At 40.0% G+C, this 18,513-nt stretch overlaps 2 protein-coding genes across 2 annotated transcripts; both read left to right on the top strand.

Moving 5' to 3' along the window:
* The first annotated feature begins 1,167 nt into the window (after positions 1-1,167).
* On the top strand, positions 1,168-14,255 carry LOC140937835 (uncharacterized). The gene is made up of 12 exons (XM_073387411.1): positions 1,168-1,261; positions 6,047-6,112; positions 7,241-7,459; positions 7,862-7,973; positions 8,316-8,497; positions 8,907-9,154; positions 9,684-10,071; positions 10,721-10,839; positions 11,592-11,736; positions 12,057-12,422; positions 13,735-13,937; positions 14,229-14,255. Exons 1-12 carry the CDS (start codon positions 1,168-1,170, stop codon positions 14,253-14,255), a joined length of 2,169 nt encoding a protein of 722 aa, XP_073243512.1.
* Positions 14,256-14,269: 14 nt separating this feature from the next.
* LOC140937834 (uncharacterized) lies at positions 14,270-18,061 on the top strand. The gene is made up of 5 exons (XM_073387409.1): positions 14,270-14,474; positions 14,910-15,527; positions 16,294-16,311; positions 16,737-17,066; positions 17,871-18,061. Exons 1-5 carry the CDS (start codon positions 14,270-14,272, stop codon positions 18,059-18,061), a joined length of 1,362 nt encoding a protein of 453 aa, XP_073243510.1.
* The last annotated feature ends 452 nt before the right edge of the window (positions 18,062-18,513 follow it).

The raw sequence follows: 18,513 nt of genomic DNA, 5'->3' as shown, positions 1-18,513 counted from the left end.
GGAGATTATCCGGTTTTTATGATTTGGCTAGTAATATGTCTACTCCTCTCTGGGTGTGTTTCTTATCCATCGCTGGGTTTGCTTCCCCCCTACCCCTAATTGAGCTCGCCAGTACCCATAAATACATCTGGGTGGAGTCAGGCACTTTGAGAGTAAAGTGTCTCGCTCAAGAACACAACACAATAACCCTGGCCAGGGTTTGAACCCGGAATTCTCGATCTGGTCTCCGAAAAACTTAACATTAGGACATTGCGCCTTCCACTTACTAACTACATTATTGATTTTAGACAGGTAGAGAGCAGTCCAGAAGTGAATACTGTTAATCCAATTTTATACTCGGTTGTCACCTTCTTGGTCTAATTTTAACAAAAGACATCAATAAAGTTAAGGTTCTAATCCATCAAAACTTCTGTAGTGAAGAATAGGAAAACTTCGTAACCCTATCAATTTGTCTGACTATTCGTTTATAGAAGACATAGAATGTCCCAGCATATGCGCAAGATCAGACAAGTGTCATCCTTCCTGTCCATTGTTTTGTTGCAAACGAAGTAACATTATTTCAACAGCGACGAGGAAATGAAAAGTTAACCGGAGCTAAGAGATGGATAGAGTCAATTAGAAGATAAAACCAGGGACTGATTTTTTAAACTAAGTGAGAGATTAATATTGCACGTGGTCTCTAAATCAATGAGTTGTATGTAGACAGAATTTCAGATTTAATGATGCTTAATATGAGATAAATAAATATAGATTCGTTTCCCTAGCGAATGGATTCACTTCTGTCTGATCTTCCTGGCTATACTTTTGGCTAAATATAGTTTGTAGGGTAAAGATATAAGAATTTACTGTAAACACACTCACTGATGTTGGTGTTTAGAAAGCAATTTGATTGGTTCGCAATCTCGGGATATTTAGCAATCATTAGATAAGGTTGAGTATTTCTGAAGAATTATGGATATCGAGCTATTCTGTACTGCTCTAGCCCTAAGGACGAGTTTGCCTTGCTTTGGTGCTCGGCTGCGGTCCATTTTTCTGGCATCTATGTACTTACCATTGTGGGTGTCAAATGACTCCTTAATTTTGGCGCGAAATTCAGCGTTAATTTATAATGTCATATGTTAGATTACAAAATCGCCATGGCAACGTTCCGTACGTTTCAGTGCCAACATGCCGTCGAAGTTTGAAAGTTTTATGAATCAGAAAGAAGACGCTTTAGAAAACCTAAACACACGAAAGAGCACACCAAGAATGATTTTAACAGGTATTTTGTCAAAAAATTCAGAAACTTGTGTGCTTAAGTCAAAATTTATGCTGTTAACTTTTCAGTGCATGGATTTGTCGATACGACAAACAAACCACGATTGTGAGCTAATTGTGACCGTAATTTGTCACACATGATATTAATAGGTAACCAGATGGTATACTCCTGTATACTCGTAAAGATAGTGACTAGTGTTCCTTGCGTTTTGTCCATTTGAGTTACACTAACTAGAAAAAATATTTGAATTTGGACCAAACTAGCGAAAAAGAATTCCATAATTTCACTCGTCACAATTTGATTACACAGACTAATATGCAAATGTATTTGAACGAAATTTTGGCGCACGTGGGAATTTTAGCTTTCTAAAAACAAATTCAAGGCTTGTGTACAATAATAAATAGCATTAAATTGCACGTTTATTTATTTTCGAGATAATCGTTGACAGAAGTTAAAAGAGTCACAACACTTTCTTTGTTTTATTGCAGTATTACAGTGACTACTATAACCGAGGCCACCTGGACAAAGTCGGATTACAGGAAAATAACAATACATTCCGAAAAAAAAGTTAGTTGTCAATCGTAATTTCCACGAAACGAAATAAACAACATGGATCAAAATCAACCAATTACAACCTACGGACGTGAACTTTTTTGAACTCGCTGAAGAAAGTCTGTGTTTCTTGAGAGGTTCGGTTAGAGTGAATGACGGAGTTATATTTTTGACTTCGCAATGGTAACGAAGAAATTGCTGAGGGATGACAAAATAACAGCTTGTGCCAAAAATTATGTCTCCTGGGTGTTAAATGAAAGGTTTCGAATAGAAAACATTTTATTGTCTGGTGAAATATTTTGCTTTTTTGAAAAGAGTTTCCATCAATATTTAAATTTTGTGCCACGAGTAACTTATTGTTTCTTTACGAGCTGCTGATTGGTTCACAATTAACTTTCTCGGAATGTATTGTTAATTTCCTGTAATCCGATCGGTCAGCTTTGTCCAAGTGCCGGTTATAGTAGTCGCACTGTAAACTATTCGGACCAAACAAGTAGCTTAAAGTCGCCGCAGAAAACCCTATTTCAAGGTTTTCAAAAGAGGCAGCTTCTAATTTCTCAAAATTCTTTAGCTCGCTCACGCTTAATTTGCACACCCAATGAGATTTTAATCTGGTCTGTTATTCCAATCAGCGTTCTCAGGGTCGATCTTCCTGCTAACAAAAAGGGTTTACCACAGTGCAATGCTGGCCATGAAACTTAGATCATGCTTACGTGAAAAAGGTCTATCTCTAAAACTATTATTCTTTTCAATCCTGGCCACAGTTGTTCAAACGGTGGATAGCGCTATCTATTGGTCCCGTGATATATCAATAACGTCAAGCTGCGTAGGGAAGATTACCAGAGTCATGACTTTCTTGATTTCCTAATTAATAACTTTCAACTTCTGTGCTTGGCTGAGTTTGAGCAGCGACGTATCAAAAAGCAATTCACGTCAACCGGAAGTGGACTTTTTCTCTTTGTATATCCCTTGACGTCACCAAATTTACATTGCTAAGTGTCTTTACTCTTAAAGAGTAGTTTTATTTAAAAATTTGTTCAAAATAAGGACTCAAGAGTGCAAAAAGTCCACGTCTGGTAGACGTGCGTTGCTCAAAAACGTCGCTGCTTAAACTACCTTTAAATAATAGGCAGCTTTCTTAAAAGCAACCACGACAACGACAACATCAGAATACAATTGGTTTTATGAGCAAAACACTAGCTCTGCACATGCATCACGCTTTTACATTTCTTTGACGTCCACTGCACGAATACGACGTGAAACCTTCTTTACATGGTTTTATGCAGGACATGAACATACGACGAAAGGACCCATATTCAAATTTTTAGCGACGTTTTCACTGTCGTCGTCGTCGTCGTTGCTTAAGCTCTTTAGTGGCACACCGAAAGAAAAGATTTTTTTGATTCCATTTCCTGCCGTCTCAGGCAGCAAAACGGCCAAGATACGAAGAGAAAAGCAGCTGCAATCCGCTTATATTGTTAGAACCCGCTCATGTTGCTAAAAAGATCGAAACATTAAGCAAAGTAAAGGAAAACATAAGCCCCCCGGGCCGGGCATGCATGTGAAGTCCCATGTACATGATCGCCTACTTTAAGAAATAGTATAGCATCATTTCCAAAAACGAACATACTTTTGAGAACAATTTGGAAAAATATCGCGCAGTGCTAGTATATACAGTGTATCTTTTGAATTCAGCCTCTGTGCTGAAATTTCCGTCTCGAAAGAGAAATAATTGACTGTATGACAAGTGGTTTCAGTGATAATTTACAATTATTGAGTGAGACTCGGTATTATCTGAAGAATTATGGAGATCGAGGCCGCGGCCGATTAGGCGGAGGTGGATAACATTGTCGGAAAAATGTCACGCGACAATCCCGAAAGGTAATATGATCAATACACTGTTCCTGACACTGTAGCTGTCGAACCTACTGTTGTTGCTTTCCTTGAGCACTAGCAAACATATGTCCGTGGCCTCCGATGCCATTCTTGCCAGTGTCTTTGAACAAAGTGCACTTAAGACAACCCCCAGTATCCTTCGAGATTGTCGCCTGCATTTTTTCCGACAACCCTCTCGAAATAGCTGTATTCGTAATTCTTCAGATGTTACGAAAGCCGAATTCAATAATTGTTGGATCATACTAGTTATGTGGGAAACGGAGCTCGATAAAGGTTTATGTAATTGTTTTATTGTTTTTTTAAAATAATTCCTAGTTTAAAAACAAACTACTAAACAAGCTTGCCTCACAGATGTTAAATTCATCTTCAATTGCCTATTTATTGGTAAGTTTAGGAGGTAAAGGGTTGTTCAGTTTAGTATTCTCCAAATAGCAGAACTAGTGCGTCGATTTGTATTCTTGCAGTTCTTGCTGTCCCGTTTTTAGCCAATAGTTTGCTTAGTTCTTCCTCTCGAAACTGAGTGAAATGTTCTGCCATTTTTTACTCACCACTAAAACAACTCAACCTCGTCCATACGTCCTCTCGATTAACCGTCAAGTTTGTAGAACTGACGTCGTTATTCACATATCGCACACTTCTTAGTAAACAGTGGCTGGTTACAACGAATTATCCGTGGGATTTGAGCCAATCAGGAACGGAGAAATATTTTGAAGGAATAATAAAATAATACCATATTTGTACCATACTTTCATCATTACGCCTGTTACTGATTGATCGAGACTAAACGCTGAATATTTTTTCTCAACAACAGCAGAAGATCCCCAGTCCGTAAATTGTGGCTCAAGCGAGAACATGGCACGGGAGGGCAATAGGACTTAACTGAGAACGGGGGGGAAGGGGGGGGGGGAGGGGGCTATAAATTTCTTTTATAAATAGTGGAGGAGGACTCATTATTTAAGAGGATATGAAGTATCATCCACTGTGAAATAGTCCTAAACGCAAGGTTCTCATCGGCATCAATGCCAATCGATTATTGTCTGCTACCTATTACTTGACTGGAATGTATCAGAATTTACTCAGCTTAATTTGAAATAAAACTTTTTAATTAGGCCCAAATTTGAGTAAGACAATTTACCACCAAACCGTGAATAGGAAACTATTTCAGTTAATCTGTTTACCTTGAAACCAAACGCTTTGTTTTAGCTTTTCACAATGATCACTAAGACAAGTTCTTTTAAAACTATACCTCTTTGAAAAGGAATTCTAATTCAAATATAAATTATACAGCAGAAAATTCTTTCATTTCTTTTACCTTGATTTTAGTGATTTGCTGTTTAAGGCCTAAAAAAGGGCGGCAGTTAACACTAACAAGACAAGAACTTGAAAGCCATTGCAGGTAATAAGCCGTGTCCATTACATCATGGCAAGCGGGTCAATAAAACCACCGACAGGCGAGACCTTCATGACAGGTGTCTTAAAGCAGGAGGAAAGTTAATTTAAAAAAAATTCGTCACAAGTGGTTTGCAATGAATCCAATAATGACCGAAAATCGACTGTTTGGAGTGTGACTCTTATGATATGATCATGCAGTATGAGAAGCGTTCTGTTCTTGTTTTATGGCCTTTTTTGGTGTGGCTCTTATGAAACTAGTCTAGGGGAGGAAAACCATAAAGGTAAGCTGCAGTCAAAACATCGTGACAGTTATTTGTTATTTTTAAGAAAGCTAGGCTGGTTTAATGTTTTGTCTTGAACAAGTGGTTATCTAACGGCAAAAAGAGGGTAATCTAAACATGGCCATTGAAAGAAATGTCAAGTTAATGTCGTTTTTGGGCCCCCCAACGCGACTGTTTAATTACCTCCTCTTGGCTGGTGGCTAAACTGGCTTATAAACAGGCAGTATCTACTCATATCTGTCATTGTCCAAATAGCGTTTATCTAGCAAATTAAAACGAGAAACGCCTCACAATACTTATTTGACAAGCATATTAGCCGATGATAAATGCTATGTCAATACTTTTAATAAGTATGTAAGCATTTAAATTATAATTTCGTTCCTTCTACAATGAATGATATGTAAAGTTAAGCATACAAGCAGATAGTTTAAGTGAAAAAAGCCCTGAATGTTTTACTCAAACGGAAAATCAGCACTACCAATAAAGGCTCGATTGCACGAGTTTTGTGGTATCCAAATACATGAAGTCATGGTGCGATTTGTTCTCTCACCTGTAGCCGTAGGTACATTTTCAGCTTAACACGGCAAAGTGAAACAAATTCAATGTAGATCAATTATTAAAATGCGCGCGCACCTTAACAGTTTCTTTTTCTTCTGTAAACCCACAGGGAAACCAAAGGATGGTGGGGAACATAACGCTAGGCAGAAAATACCAAGGCAAAAGATAGCTTCTGGTTTGTATATGGTCATCGTTTTCAAAAGTTGCTTTTATTATCCTCAAGCCCTCGTTATGATCTAGTACATGCCATTTGTTCTCACGACCAAACCAATGCATGCCATTTGATCTCACAGCCAATCCAATGCATGCCATTTGATCTCACGACCAAACCAATGCATGCCATTTCAGTGAACTCGCAGCCAATCCAATGCATACCATTTGACGTCACGGCCAATCCAATGCATGCCATTTAATCTCACAGCCAATCCAATGCATGCCATTGGATCTTACGGCCAATCAAATTCATGACGTTTGATCTCACGGCCAATTCAGTGCATGTCATCTGATCTTACAGCCAATCTAATGCATGCCATTTGATCTCACAGCCAATCTACTACATGCCATTTGATCTCACGGCCAATCCAATGCATACCATTTGATCTCACGGCCAATCTAATGCACGCCATTTGATCTCACGGCCAATCTAATGCATACCATTTGATCTCGCGGCCAATCCAACGTATGCCATTTGATCTCACGGCCAATCCAATGTATTCCCTTTGTTCTCATGACCAATCCAATTAACACCCTTTGTTCTCATGGACCAATGCAATGCATGCTTTCATGTACTAACCGCATCCCGTAACACACCTGATCACGTAAAATAAACTTAACAAGGAGAAAGAACATTGAATGTTTTACATCTTCGGGTTAGAATTTCGTTTTTTTGTCTTTTCATTCTTTTTATCTTCTGGCGCGTGTACTGGGTTGTTGCGGGGTTGTTTCGGATTACGTCAGGGCGTTGCATGTTCTTGCCGTATGTGCCGTGCATGCCCATAGAATTTATCATCGTGGAAGCTGACGTTAGAGCGGTGATTCAATTTGTGTGTATATATGCTGTACACCCAAAAAGCCTGGTCGACCCCGAGGAAGGGGTTTTCTTAATATTTATTCTTTATATTTATCACAGCATCCTTAAGAATAGATTAACAACATAGACAAAGCCTTTCAAATATAAAACTACTTGTCCTCATTACACGAACATTGACTAGGCCTTGATAATATATTTACATCAAAATCCAATCGATCAAATTAAAGAAGTTTTCGTCTTATTAAAGTGCAATATTTTCATGTTGATTTTCAGAGCCCAAAAAGCAGAGAGGAGCTATTCTTGAACGATGGGACGGAATCGATGGTTACCTGTGCCAGAAACTGTTGGAAGATCCTCGTTTTCCAACTATGCCCACATATTATTCATACACTCCGATGTTCAGTGAGCCAGTCAACTGGGGTGACAACTACGGCTCAAGAATCAGTGGCTACTTTGTGCCACAGCAAAGTGGACAACATATATTCTTTATAGGTGAGGAAGCATGTATCCTCATCAATCGGGGCTTTTCAGGGATAATTTTCAATACTACTGTGTCCGGAACCTACTGCCAGACTACTTGTGATACAGTATAATCAATTAATAGGTAAATAGTCATAAATACTCCTCCTAATTTATGGTCACCACCAAAAATTTATTACGCCCCTAAAAAGGTCTTTTATGTCCCACAGACTCACTCTGATTGAATGAAAGTACGTCCTTATCTGATTAGCCAGTTGGTTTAATTTCCAACTGCCAGTTAGCATTTTTATCTTACTTTGTTTCATTTGAATGTCATTTGTTAATGATTGTTCCTGAGATGGCCCTTGCGATGGCTATTTATCTGAATATTTAAACAATTTGCTAGTAGCCTTTTACATCTATATTTTATTCCAGAAAGTGACAATGAGGGCCAACTGTTTTTAAGTACGACAGATAACCCTGACGATAAGATTCTGATATGTCGCGTTGGAAAAGATCACGAGTCCCTTCCTATGCAGTTTAGAAAGTATGTATACTGTCTAGATATTGGTTTATATTTTAAGACAAAAATGATTATGATCCATTTTCATTAGGCGTTGTAGTCCGTTTGGAACCAAGGCAAACTGGAACTGTTAAGAAAAGTTATAAGAAGTAATTTAATTACTACGAAGCACCTGACAGCTCTTTGGAACTACGGCTCCACCCTTCCAGATCGAATTAGAAATTAGAAGTGGCGGGAAAACCCGAATGTCTGGAGTTAAACCTCTGTACTACCCCAATAATAATTCGTGTCTCGACCCATGTTGTTAGGCGAAACTAAACGGCTTAAAAATTGTTGCTTAAGATTATTGCTTTCGTATACCTTCAGATATCCCGAACAAGAATCATACCCCATCAACCTTATGAATGGCTCATACTACTACATCGAGGCGCTTCATAAGGAGCAATACGGCAATGATTCTCTGACGGTAGCTGTCAAGACCCCGGATAACAAATTTTACGCACCCATCCCCTCCCAGTTCCTGTGGACACAAGCGCCACATAAGGAAGGTATGGCAGTTATTCGAATCAATAAAATTGCTATTTTTCATAACTTCATATTCTCTAAGAATTTCCTTGTGCTTTTCGTGCCATTTATATCATAATGTTTTTAAAGACTCTGTTTAGTGTTAAAATTGTAAGTGAAAAATAACAAATGACCTGATTAACGTGAGCAAGTGTTCGGGATCCCATACGGCGATCCAAAAACAAATTGTAGGGCGATAAGGGTAGCAGGAGTAATCTACACTGTTATCAGAACAGAGATTCGTCACGTTTCTAGCAACCGTGCAAATCTTGAGAGGCGCTGTTCTTGACGCCACGCTGCCTGAAAGAAAGTTGCAACGAGAATTTACTAGAACCGAAGATAAAAAGGGTTTACCAGTAAAGAAATTTTCCTTTTGATATGTATTTCTTAAAGATAACAAGAAAGCCCCCCAGTCTCTTCTCTTAAAGATAGCAGCCAAAGCGGGGGCTAAGGCGGGAGCATCCCTTGGGATGTCTGAAGCCAAGATAAGTGGGGCAGAAGCCGGGGCCTTGGCAGGAGCGGTAGCTGGGCAGAGGGCTGCAGCCGAAGCAGCGGAAGCAGCAGCAACAAAAGCAGCAACAGAAGTCGCCACAAAGACGCTTAAGGAAGCATTAGAGACACTAGGAAAATTACATAAACCGGTACAGTGTTTATACTTCTATAATCAGTGTTCAATCCATTTTTTTTTCAGTTTTAGAAATATTCTTGATGTGTAATGCCTAATACTTTAGGTTATTCTTGTTGAATCATTTACCGTTATGACTTAGATTCGAAAATATCACATTATTATTGTGATCAAACACTGAATTAATTAAACAATTTCGGCTGTAACTGAGCTAGTTTGACAAAACAATATATAGAGTTGTTCTACAAATGAAATACTTGTAGCTCTAAGAACCTGCTCAGCAAGGGTGTATGCACTCCGAGTATGTTTGGGGTTTGGAGGCATTGGTATTTGAAAAGGAGAGGAAAAAACCGGAGTACCCGAAAGAAACATCAGGGGAAGATAGTAATTAATGCTCAACATCACACTGGGTTAATTATCCGGGACATGAACCCTGGTCACATTCATGAGAGGCGATCGCTTTCATCACCTCCCCTTGGTCCTTACTCTTAATTCTTTCCTCAAACGACACTCATCCGACTAAATTGACCACACCATCCTTTCAGTCGTTTAACATATACACAGCAAATGGAAGTGTCATACCCGTGGAACCTGTTGCAGCGCCGCAGACTACAACTCAAGCTGGTACTAGCGGAGTAAATAGAACAGAAACGACACTGACGAGTGGGGCAGCGGTCAGTCAGACAGGGACCCAAGGTCAAACAGGTCAAATTGTAGCGGGTCAAACTGAGCTGCAATCAACATACAATGCAACAATAGGAGTTCAATACGGCGGGACACCAGGCCATCCGCTACCAGGTCACCCAGGGATATATCATGGCGCATTTGTGTACAACAGAGCAGTCCCATACTATATTCCACCTAAGACTGACAACCCTCACGAAGCTGCCACAGCTAAACAGTTTGTGGACCCACGAGGTCTCGCGAAAGTGAGTAAGTAGACAACCATTATTCATCACCATTTCAGATCGTGCAGAACGTTTGACGTTTGAACTTTTTTGCTTTGAGTAACAGCCCTGAAATTTCACAGCTTTTTACTAAAATTAACGAAACCATAAAGGCTAGCGTGTCGTGCTCTTCGCTAACTTCAACGTTTCCATGGCAACCCATTTTTTATAGTCATGAATATTGCAAATCATAAACTTTTGTTGGTAATAACGTTTTTAGAGAGACATCCCAGAGCATCAATGAAATGCCTATTTTAACAGCAAAATTACTTTCGATTCATAAACTTGTCACTTAGTAGAACTGGTAGTTGTCTCTTTCTCTTATCATGTTAGTTAAATTTAAATTGACCCTAGAGCATAAAAACAGGCCATTTCCGAGTTCCAAAAACTCTCACTTTCAAAATGACTCTAAATGCTAACCTTTTCTTGTGAAAATAGGTTTTATTTGTTTGAAAGTAAAAAGTCATTTTCATATCATTCAATCAATGACTTTGCGCTTAGCCTCGCTTTGAAACAGAGGTAATTAAGGTAATTCGGAAATGGGCTATTCGTTTGAGGGAAAAAGAAGATGCCACCAAAATAACACTAAAAACTGCAAGCTCATAAACTGGAGTTATCATGCGTATATTTTGCAGTTGTACATGGTGCTCTGTATGTGATTCATGCCTTTGATGTACCCGCTGCTCAAAATCCTATGTACAATCTTTGTTGGCGAATAAGTAATGACAGATTGGAACTAACTCAGCATTGTCAGGTAAGATAGCCAATTCAAAAAGCTATGCCAGTTCTTGGTGTACCATTCTAGAAGACAATATCTACTGTATATTTGCAAAATTGTCGCAAAATGTATAAAAAGATCGTCGAAAACTGAAAATTTCCTATGAGCACTTTCTTTTGCCAGACCAAATTCAGAACTTTTGAATTCACTGTTTGGCCAGGGAAAAGTGGAGAAAGAATTCAAGTGCCTAGCAAGTGCACCTGATATTCTCCCGTTCATCGTGGAATCTTTGCTGCGATAATTGTGTTCTGCCCGTTATTATTCACTTCCAATAAACCACACCTGAGTAGTGTAGGACGTACTAGTTAGACCTCTTAATTGTATTGTTCACGGGAGAGAGACAAAAGGCTATGATATCATCGGCGTTAATGCATTTGACTTCACACTAATGAGATTTCACTTCAAAAAAGGTGTCTAACGAGTGCGCCCTGTACTACTCCCATGGATCCCCCGGAATGCTATTCCCAGGTTGAAAGCAGCATTATCAGTGATTTTTTTTGGCAGCCTGTTGTCAACTTCATATTCCATATCTTAATTGAAATTTTCTGCGCTAGGAGACCTCGGATAAAAAATCATTAAGTTTAGAAAGCTGGGACTTCTGCAAAGCGTATTTGCCTTCACTATTCCACTCTCTCAGCACATTACACTAATATCCTTACCATAATTTTGTGTTCCTTTTCTTTTCTACTTTGAAACCTAGGTTATTTCTTATACTTAATATTAAACAGGCTTTTATGGTCCACATTCCTGGATTCGACAACGGAACCGGCGAACACCCGACTATATCATTTGAATCGGCCTGCGCCCCTAGTCATTTCGTTCGACAAAAGAACTACAAATTTGTTTTAGGAAAGAAGGGAGATACGAAATTTGGTAAGTTTATTTGATGTATATTCGGAGGAGAAAATTTCCATTTCCGTTTTTTTTTACGAGCTCATGATTAAGTTTCTGGTAGACTTTAGTTTAGTTTCCATTTTCAAAGGTAAAGGGGAATTTTTTCAAAACTCTTTCCAGTTCCTCGGAAGTTTATAATACGAACTCAGCTGAAATTTTACGACTGACATTTTTGTGTATCAGTTCTGCACTGCCAAAAGAGGTAATCCGCGTCTCACACAGGCAGTCAAACCAAAACTGAATTTTCTATTAAAAGCCTTCGTCGTAATCATTAAAGTCCCTTTTCTTCTGACCTTCAGACTATGACGCCACGGCAGCCTTTTTCCAAGTGTTTTCGTTGCCAGGAGCTTTCCAGTTCAGTCTTATGCGTAAAGGATGGTACATTTGTAGAAGTGAGGACTCAGACTATCACCGTGTAAAGATTGTCACAGACTACAACATGGCGTCTAAATCATGGCTTAGACGATGCTCGTTCGCCCTAAGGCCTTTAGCAGCGAACGAGGATCCGCTTATGAACTGCTTTGGAACGCGTCCGCCACCAACGCCACATCAAAAGCCTGGAATAAGTGCTACACCAACCTCCCCTCCACCAGGGACAAATAAAACCATACCTACCACTCATTCTACAAATGCTACTACACCAACCACTCCACCCAAAGAAGAAGGTGAAAAAATCCCGTCGTTTTTCATGTTTTCCACAAATTGTCCTCCATCTGTTTTAAGTATCGATCATTCAGGCGTCAGACACTTAAGACAATCCCTTGTTGTTTTGACTATATCCCCATTTTTCATTATATTTTGGAAGAACTGAAATGCACAAAGGGATGAAAGCTAGACCCCAGCGAGGTACTGAAGAAATTTTAGGCAAGGGGTGAGCGAATCCATAGCCTATACCAACCAGACCATGTTCAACATGTTCAGTTACATTTGGCAATCTTTTTCTGGACTACACACCCCCAAAAATACCTATCCTGTGTCAGAGAGTTAAGGAGAAGAAACTCATCTTCATACCACTGACCCTATTCTACACTAAAATGAAATCCCCTGAAATCTGTACCCTTCTCCAGCCTATAATGTTTGGAACCGTCCATATCCTTCCCTGTTGAACAAACCCTTTTATCCCGTATGATTCGAGTTGGGGTACGTGTCCCAACCTTCCTTCGGTATGCAACCTAAAATTTTATGAATTTTACTGTTTACCCGTATTGAGGGAGTTTTAGCAGCGACAAGGGCGACGGCAGCGAAAATATCACTATTAGAATGAATTCGCATTTTTAAAAAAATATATATATTGCGTTTATTTCAACTCCGAGTCGCTTAATGCAGGTAAATTTCCCAAGGGACGAAAGAAAAAGAATGATGTCGTCGCCGTTTGTTTACGGCCAACATAAAAATTCGCATGAGGAATTTTCACTTCATGGTCGTGCAGTGACGGTAAAGAAATGAACAAAAAGTGTACTGCACGTGCAAAGTTATTGTTTTGCTAAATAAACCTGTTGCTTTTTGGGCTTTCTCGTTGGCGTTGCCTCAACCTTTTGGTGCTTTGCTAACGACGACGGCAACTTTCCGAACTTTAGTGCACACTGGAAAAACTGGACCTTTTACAGAGATAGTAAGATGTCTATAAATTGTAAATTTTATAGACTTTTTACAAGAGTTAAAATGTACCCCTCTTTCGTAGTCCCCAAGAAATCGACTCCAGGAAAATTGGACTGTATTTGACATTTTCAGCGAATTGGAATAAACGCGAATTCATTTCAAAAGTGGCGTTTACTTTGCCATCCCCGTCATCGATGCTAAATCTCCATCTTGTTCCCAGGGTCCTTTCTTACCCCCTCTTCCCCGGAGCGAGAGAAAAGGAACGATTAGGAAAGGACCCTGGGAACAAGATTGTCTTTGGGGTTGGTAAAGCTAAGTCCCCTAATGCTGAATGCTTCTTGCTTGTTATGATACCTTCATTTTTACTCCTCGCTTTAGGTCCTTGCCTGAATTTTCATTTCTGGAACGATGCCGGTATACCCTTTATGCTCTATTCCAGTCTTAAGCCGGAAGGCTACTTAGTCACAGGACCTGAGATTCATCTTCACTACGTCATCCGAAATAAAAAAGTGGTGGGCCTGGTCCGTCTTCCAGATAGGAGAGATAAGGTCTCTGTTTCAAATGGACCTCTACTTTCAGAGGTACGAAAACGAAACGCTACGCTCGGACCAACTAAGTACCTAACTGCAATTATTTCAAAACATTTCCTTCCAACATTAATTTTCGGTCATGTTTACGGAACCACAAAGTTGGTAATGCATTGCAAATGACGTGAAATATTTAACTGAGTACTGTGTTGCATGTAATATAGGTTTTACAAACTCCATGGATACTAAAAAAAACAGTGTTCAAATTATATGGGTTTATGAGATGATATTTGCTTTTAATTTACTGCAATCAAATATGAGGATTAAACATTGATTTGCCCATAGATACCCTTTTTAACAGCTGGTATCTGATTTACGCAAAGGTAATGCATGAAATAAGTGAAAGCCAGCAGCTGTTACTTGACTCACCGGGATCAAAAATAGCAGCTAACCAGATTGTCAAATTTTGGGCAAAGGATCCCTACGGAAAGCGTGAGATTCTTTTGGATGGCAAGAAAGTTGTGTACGCTATCCCGGGAATTCACTGCTACCACCACGTAAAAATTACAGTGACATCAAGGCCTAAACCAAGTAAGCACAAGAAATAAAGGTGTTATATGCATAATTCCTCAAGCTAGTGCAGGTAGATAGAAAGACACAAGAGTTAAGATCACGGGCTGTGGAATGGTCAGACTTCTGCCTCCCAAACCAAGTTCAACAAAGTTAATTTGTTTCAAGAACGGCCTTAACTAAGGGAACTTATCTGTTAGGTCTCCTTTGAGACGTTTTGTAATAAGCAGCAACCTATGATGCGCAAAAAGCTTTTATATGACAGTATTTACATAGATACAAAAATGTGGTTTTACCAACTGAGTTGATTTTATTAGTATAGTGGCTAAAGTGTGTAGGAGGATGGGCAAGCTGTTTATTGAAGTGCTAACCCTTAATCATTCGGATAAACTTTTAACAAGTTCAAGTATCGTCCGCAAAGTATTATACTATCAAACGTCTTTTGTTTGATTCTAGCTCCATCAACAACCAAGCCAACAACTCCAAAACAGACAACAACAATGAGACCAGCGATTACTTCTCCTGTGCCAACCACACCAGCTCCAGCTCCACCAACCACACGTATCACTGCACCACCACCTCCTCCACCAACTCTCTTTCCTCATATACATGTCCACTTACACGCTCCTCCACCACCAGTTCGACATGCACCCACACCGGTATATGCACCTCCACCGCCACCAACAACACCGGAGCCATCTCCTCCAGCACCGCCACCAACGAAACCACCACCACCACCGCCTCCCCCAACAAAACCTCCAAGCACCAAAACAACGCCACCGCCACCACCATGCAGTCCAGAAGGCGGTTCCAGTACAGCTGGTCCATGCGTTGCACTTACTATTGAGCCTGTTACAACACCTCCACCGCCATGCTCTCCTGGATCCACATCTCCGTGTCCTCTCGTCGCTACCCCTCCACCAGTCACTCCATCCCCTCCATGTTCTCCACCGGGGGGGCCTCCTGTACCAGGGGCCCCACCTCCTTGTCGACCACCATCAACTGCACTGCCACAAGTTTTACCTGTTACTTTACCAACCCTTCCGCCAATTTCAACTGCTTTGTCAGCTGCAGGTAAGTTAAATTTAAGCCAGGACTTTTCTGTAGTTATAAAATTTTGAGCGTCCATGGACGGTAGTCGAAACACGACCATGGTGGAACAGGTTAAGTATGCTCTACCCACTGAGCTATGGAAAACCCGTTGTAACCAAGGTCATACAAGATTCTTTTTATCCGTGAGTCTCACCACGACATCCAACTGGCAGTGGGTGAAAAAATTGTTTAGACACTGTCCTTAAACGGGGTGTATTTCGGGAAACAAAACGATGTCCCCCCACAAAAATGACGCTAGGAAACCAGTGGTGAGGTCTTTAAATGTAAAAAGTAATCTCAGACTAGTAGTTGAAATGTGCTGAAAACCAAGCAAATAAATTTCACGTAAACGCTCGATCCAAAATTGTAGAAATTGAGCTCGCTAGTTTTAAAGAGCATAGTGCCTTTATTGATTCGTGATGTTCGGTACGTGCTTTTTTATTTTACAATCTTATATCTAATAAGATTTCCTCCGATTCCAAGCTTATTTTATTCTATACAAAATGAGTCGACACACTTGAATAGTGCTCCTTTAACTGACAAAATTGTTTATCTGTCAAACTCAGGCTATTGAATTTTTAATACAGTCAACGTTGGGTGTTATTCTCCTATATCCAAAAAGAAAATAATTAGCGACGGGATAAAGAAGATATTAGGAATTAGGACTAAAAGTTATTAGACGTTTTTTAGGCGTCTCAACAACTTTCCTAAAACCTGTAAACTCATTTTCCTTTGCTTTCTATTTCAGTTGCGATTACAATCCAAGGTAAGCAAAAATGATGTTGCTCATCATCACCGATAAGCTGAATTCGGTGTATGGGGAAAAATCCTAGTTTTTTGATCTTCTGAAAACTTCTAAAATTTTAAGGCAGTGTTTTAAGAAATCATTCTTAATTTATGAATGATTTTGGGTGTGGAAATTGCATAGCTAGATATGCATCCTGACATGACTGGGACAAGGTTTATCATAAAGTTGCTTGCAAAAGAATAACAAAAAACGACAAATGACAACAAAACAAACAAATTCTTTTCTGTGGTGCTGGTGTGGTGCCAAATTTTTGGTGTCCACTAAAGCATTTACATTTGCTTTATTGGAGTAAAACTCTTGAAATAAACAATTAGATGGTTACACTAAAGAGAAAACCATTTAATATTTAAAAAATATATATAGTTATTTTGTTATCACATCAGGTTGTATGGCCACCCATGGTGGGACTTCGCATGGTGCTTGCTGTATGTTTCCCTTCATCTATAATGGAACACCGCACCATCGCTGCACAAGGGCAGAGCGAGGGTATCGCTGGTGCTCAACCACTGCTAATTATGACGTAGATAAACAGTGGGGATTTTGTGCGTCCTGCTATCTGTGCTACGGCGGCAACTCAAATGGGAACTGCTGTCATTTTCCCTTTATCTATGGTGGGAAAATGTACACAACTTGCACCAATCAGGATGAATCCAAGCCCTGGTGTGCTACGACTTACGACTACGATGTTGATAAACAATGGGGCTATTGCGGAGGTAAAAGGAAACTGTTTTCTAATTGATGCCTACACAATACTTTTCTGATTACAACAGTCGATACGTGTAGTTCGCTAGTCAGCATTGTGGTTAGTTACACATCCCGGCCATACTACTCATTGTGGTCTCACCATTTGTAGCCGCGACCTTAGTTATGCTAACAGTACTTAACTACATATCCTTTTAGGGTGAGTTAAGGTGAAAGGTTTGTACGCAGCGACGCTACGTCATTGACACAAGCATTATATTGCAGAGATTTCCTGAAATTTTTGTAAGGATAGTAATTACACCCTTCCAAGAAGAACATGCCATCCAATCTTTGTGTCAAATTTCTATGGAGAAAGATACAGTATACGTCAGTACTATTAGTTTACGATCTGGCCTTTAACAGTTCGATTTTAATAGAACGCGATGGTTCGAATGTAAACTCAAAGAACAATCTACTAAACTGTATACAATTCAAAAAGCATACAAGCATATAAAACTCGTGTCTTTACTCACCTAAAATGCCCACGAACTTCCGGACAAACCAACGATGAAAGCCTAAACAACTCTACCACTATAACGCTTAATGGCATGATGACGTTATACACCAAATCTCACGCTCTAATTGGTTATTGTATTAGCCCTTTGTTACCTTATCTTTCACACCAGTCGAGATTTTTTTTCGCCTGTACAATACCTTGCACATCGGCTGTATTATGCTGCCGCCCCGTCAGCCTCGCGTTTTCACTCGGCTGAATCGTTGGCAATTAGGAAAATGTAAGGTATAGTTATTCGTTCTTGTTCTTTATTTATCCAAAGGTGACTCCCCTGGGTCAGTTCCTCAGCCCAAGCTCGCCTACGCACCATGCTCTTCTGATTGCGACGGGATGTGTGTAGATACTTGTCCTGATTACTGCTGTGTAAAGGGGAAAACAAGTGTTCAGCTGCAGATGCCTCCCGTAACAACTCAACCTGCACAGGTAATAACCTTAAGACGCGATTTTCTGTAGGAGCGAAGCTGCGCCGCGCCCATCTCTAAAGGGGAGAGTCACATATCGGATAGGTGTTCACACTATATACCGTATAGCTTTTCGTGTCTACACAAAAAGGCTATCTGTAGCCTGCTAGCAAGCTCTCCTATTTGGGCGAGTGAAGCGAGTCTCGCGAGAACGCGCGAGCGGGCGGCGAACCGCGAGGGACAGGGGAAAGGCCCCTCGCTCGCGCGTTCTCGCGAGGCTCACTTCGCTTGCCCAGATAGGAGAGCTTGCTCCAAGGCTAGGCTATCTTGTATAATGTGAACATTGCTCAAATTCGCTACAATGTGTTTAAAAACTCATCATATGACTGATCGATCTATCCCCAATTACAGTGAAATTTATGGAAAGGATCCACAATAAAATCTTTCCTGTAACTTGGCACCCAGCTATATCCAGGTTCGAATATACCCGGGTCCCAGTGGATA

Source organism: Porites lutea, chromosome 5 (assembly GCF_958299795.1).
Source record: "Porites lutea chromosome 5, jaPorLute2.1, whole genome shotgun sequence".
NCBI classification, from domain to species: Eukaryota; Metazoa; Cnidaria; class Anthozoa; order Scleractinia; family Poritidae; genus Porites; species Porites lutea.
The sequence above is the reverse complement of the archived record's forward strand: the minus strand, read 5'-3'. Positions and strand labels throughout refer to the sequence as shown.

Excerpts from the sequence above, each read along its gene's own strand:
- LOC140937835 (XM_073387411.1), top strand. The coding sequence starts at position 1,168 with ATGCCGTCGAAGTTTGAAAGTTTTATGAATCAGAAAGAAGACGCTTTA. Across the intron at positions 8,498-8,906 it reads ACAAGCGCCACATAAGGAAG|ATAACAAGAAAGCCCCCCAG; the intron begins GTATGGCAGTTA and ends TATTTCTTAAAG. Across the intron at positions 12,423-13,734 it reads CACTCCACCCAAAGAAGAAG|GTCCTTGCCTGAATTTTCAT; the intron begins GTGAAAAAATCC and ends TCCTCGCTTTAG.
- LOC140937834 (XM_073387409.1), top strand. The coding sequence starts at position 14,270 with ATGCATGAAATAAGTGAAAGCCAGCAGCTGTTACTTGACTCACCGGGA. Across the intron at positions 14,475-14,909 it reads GACATCAAGGCCTAAACCAA|CTCCATCAACAACCAAGCCA; the intron begins GTAAGCACAAGA and ends GTTTGATTCTAG. Across the intron at positions 17,067-17,870 it reads ACAATGGGGCTATTGCGGAG|GTGACTCCCCTGGGTCAGTT; the intron begins GTAAAAGGAAAC and ends ATTTATCCAAAG.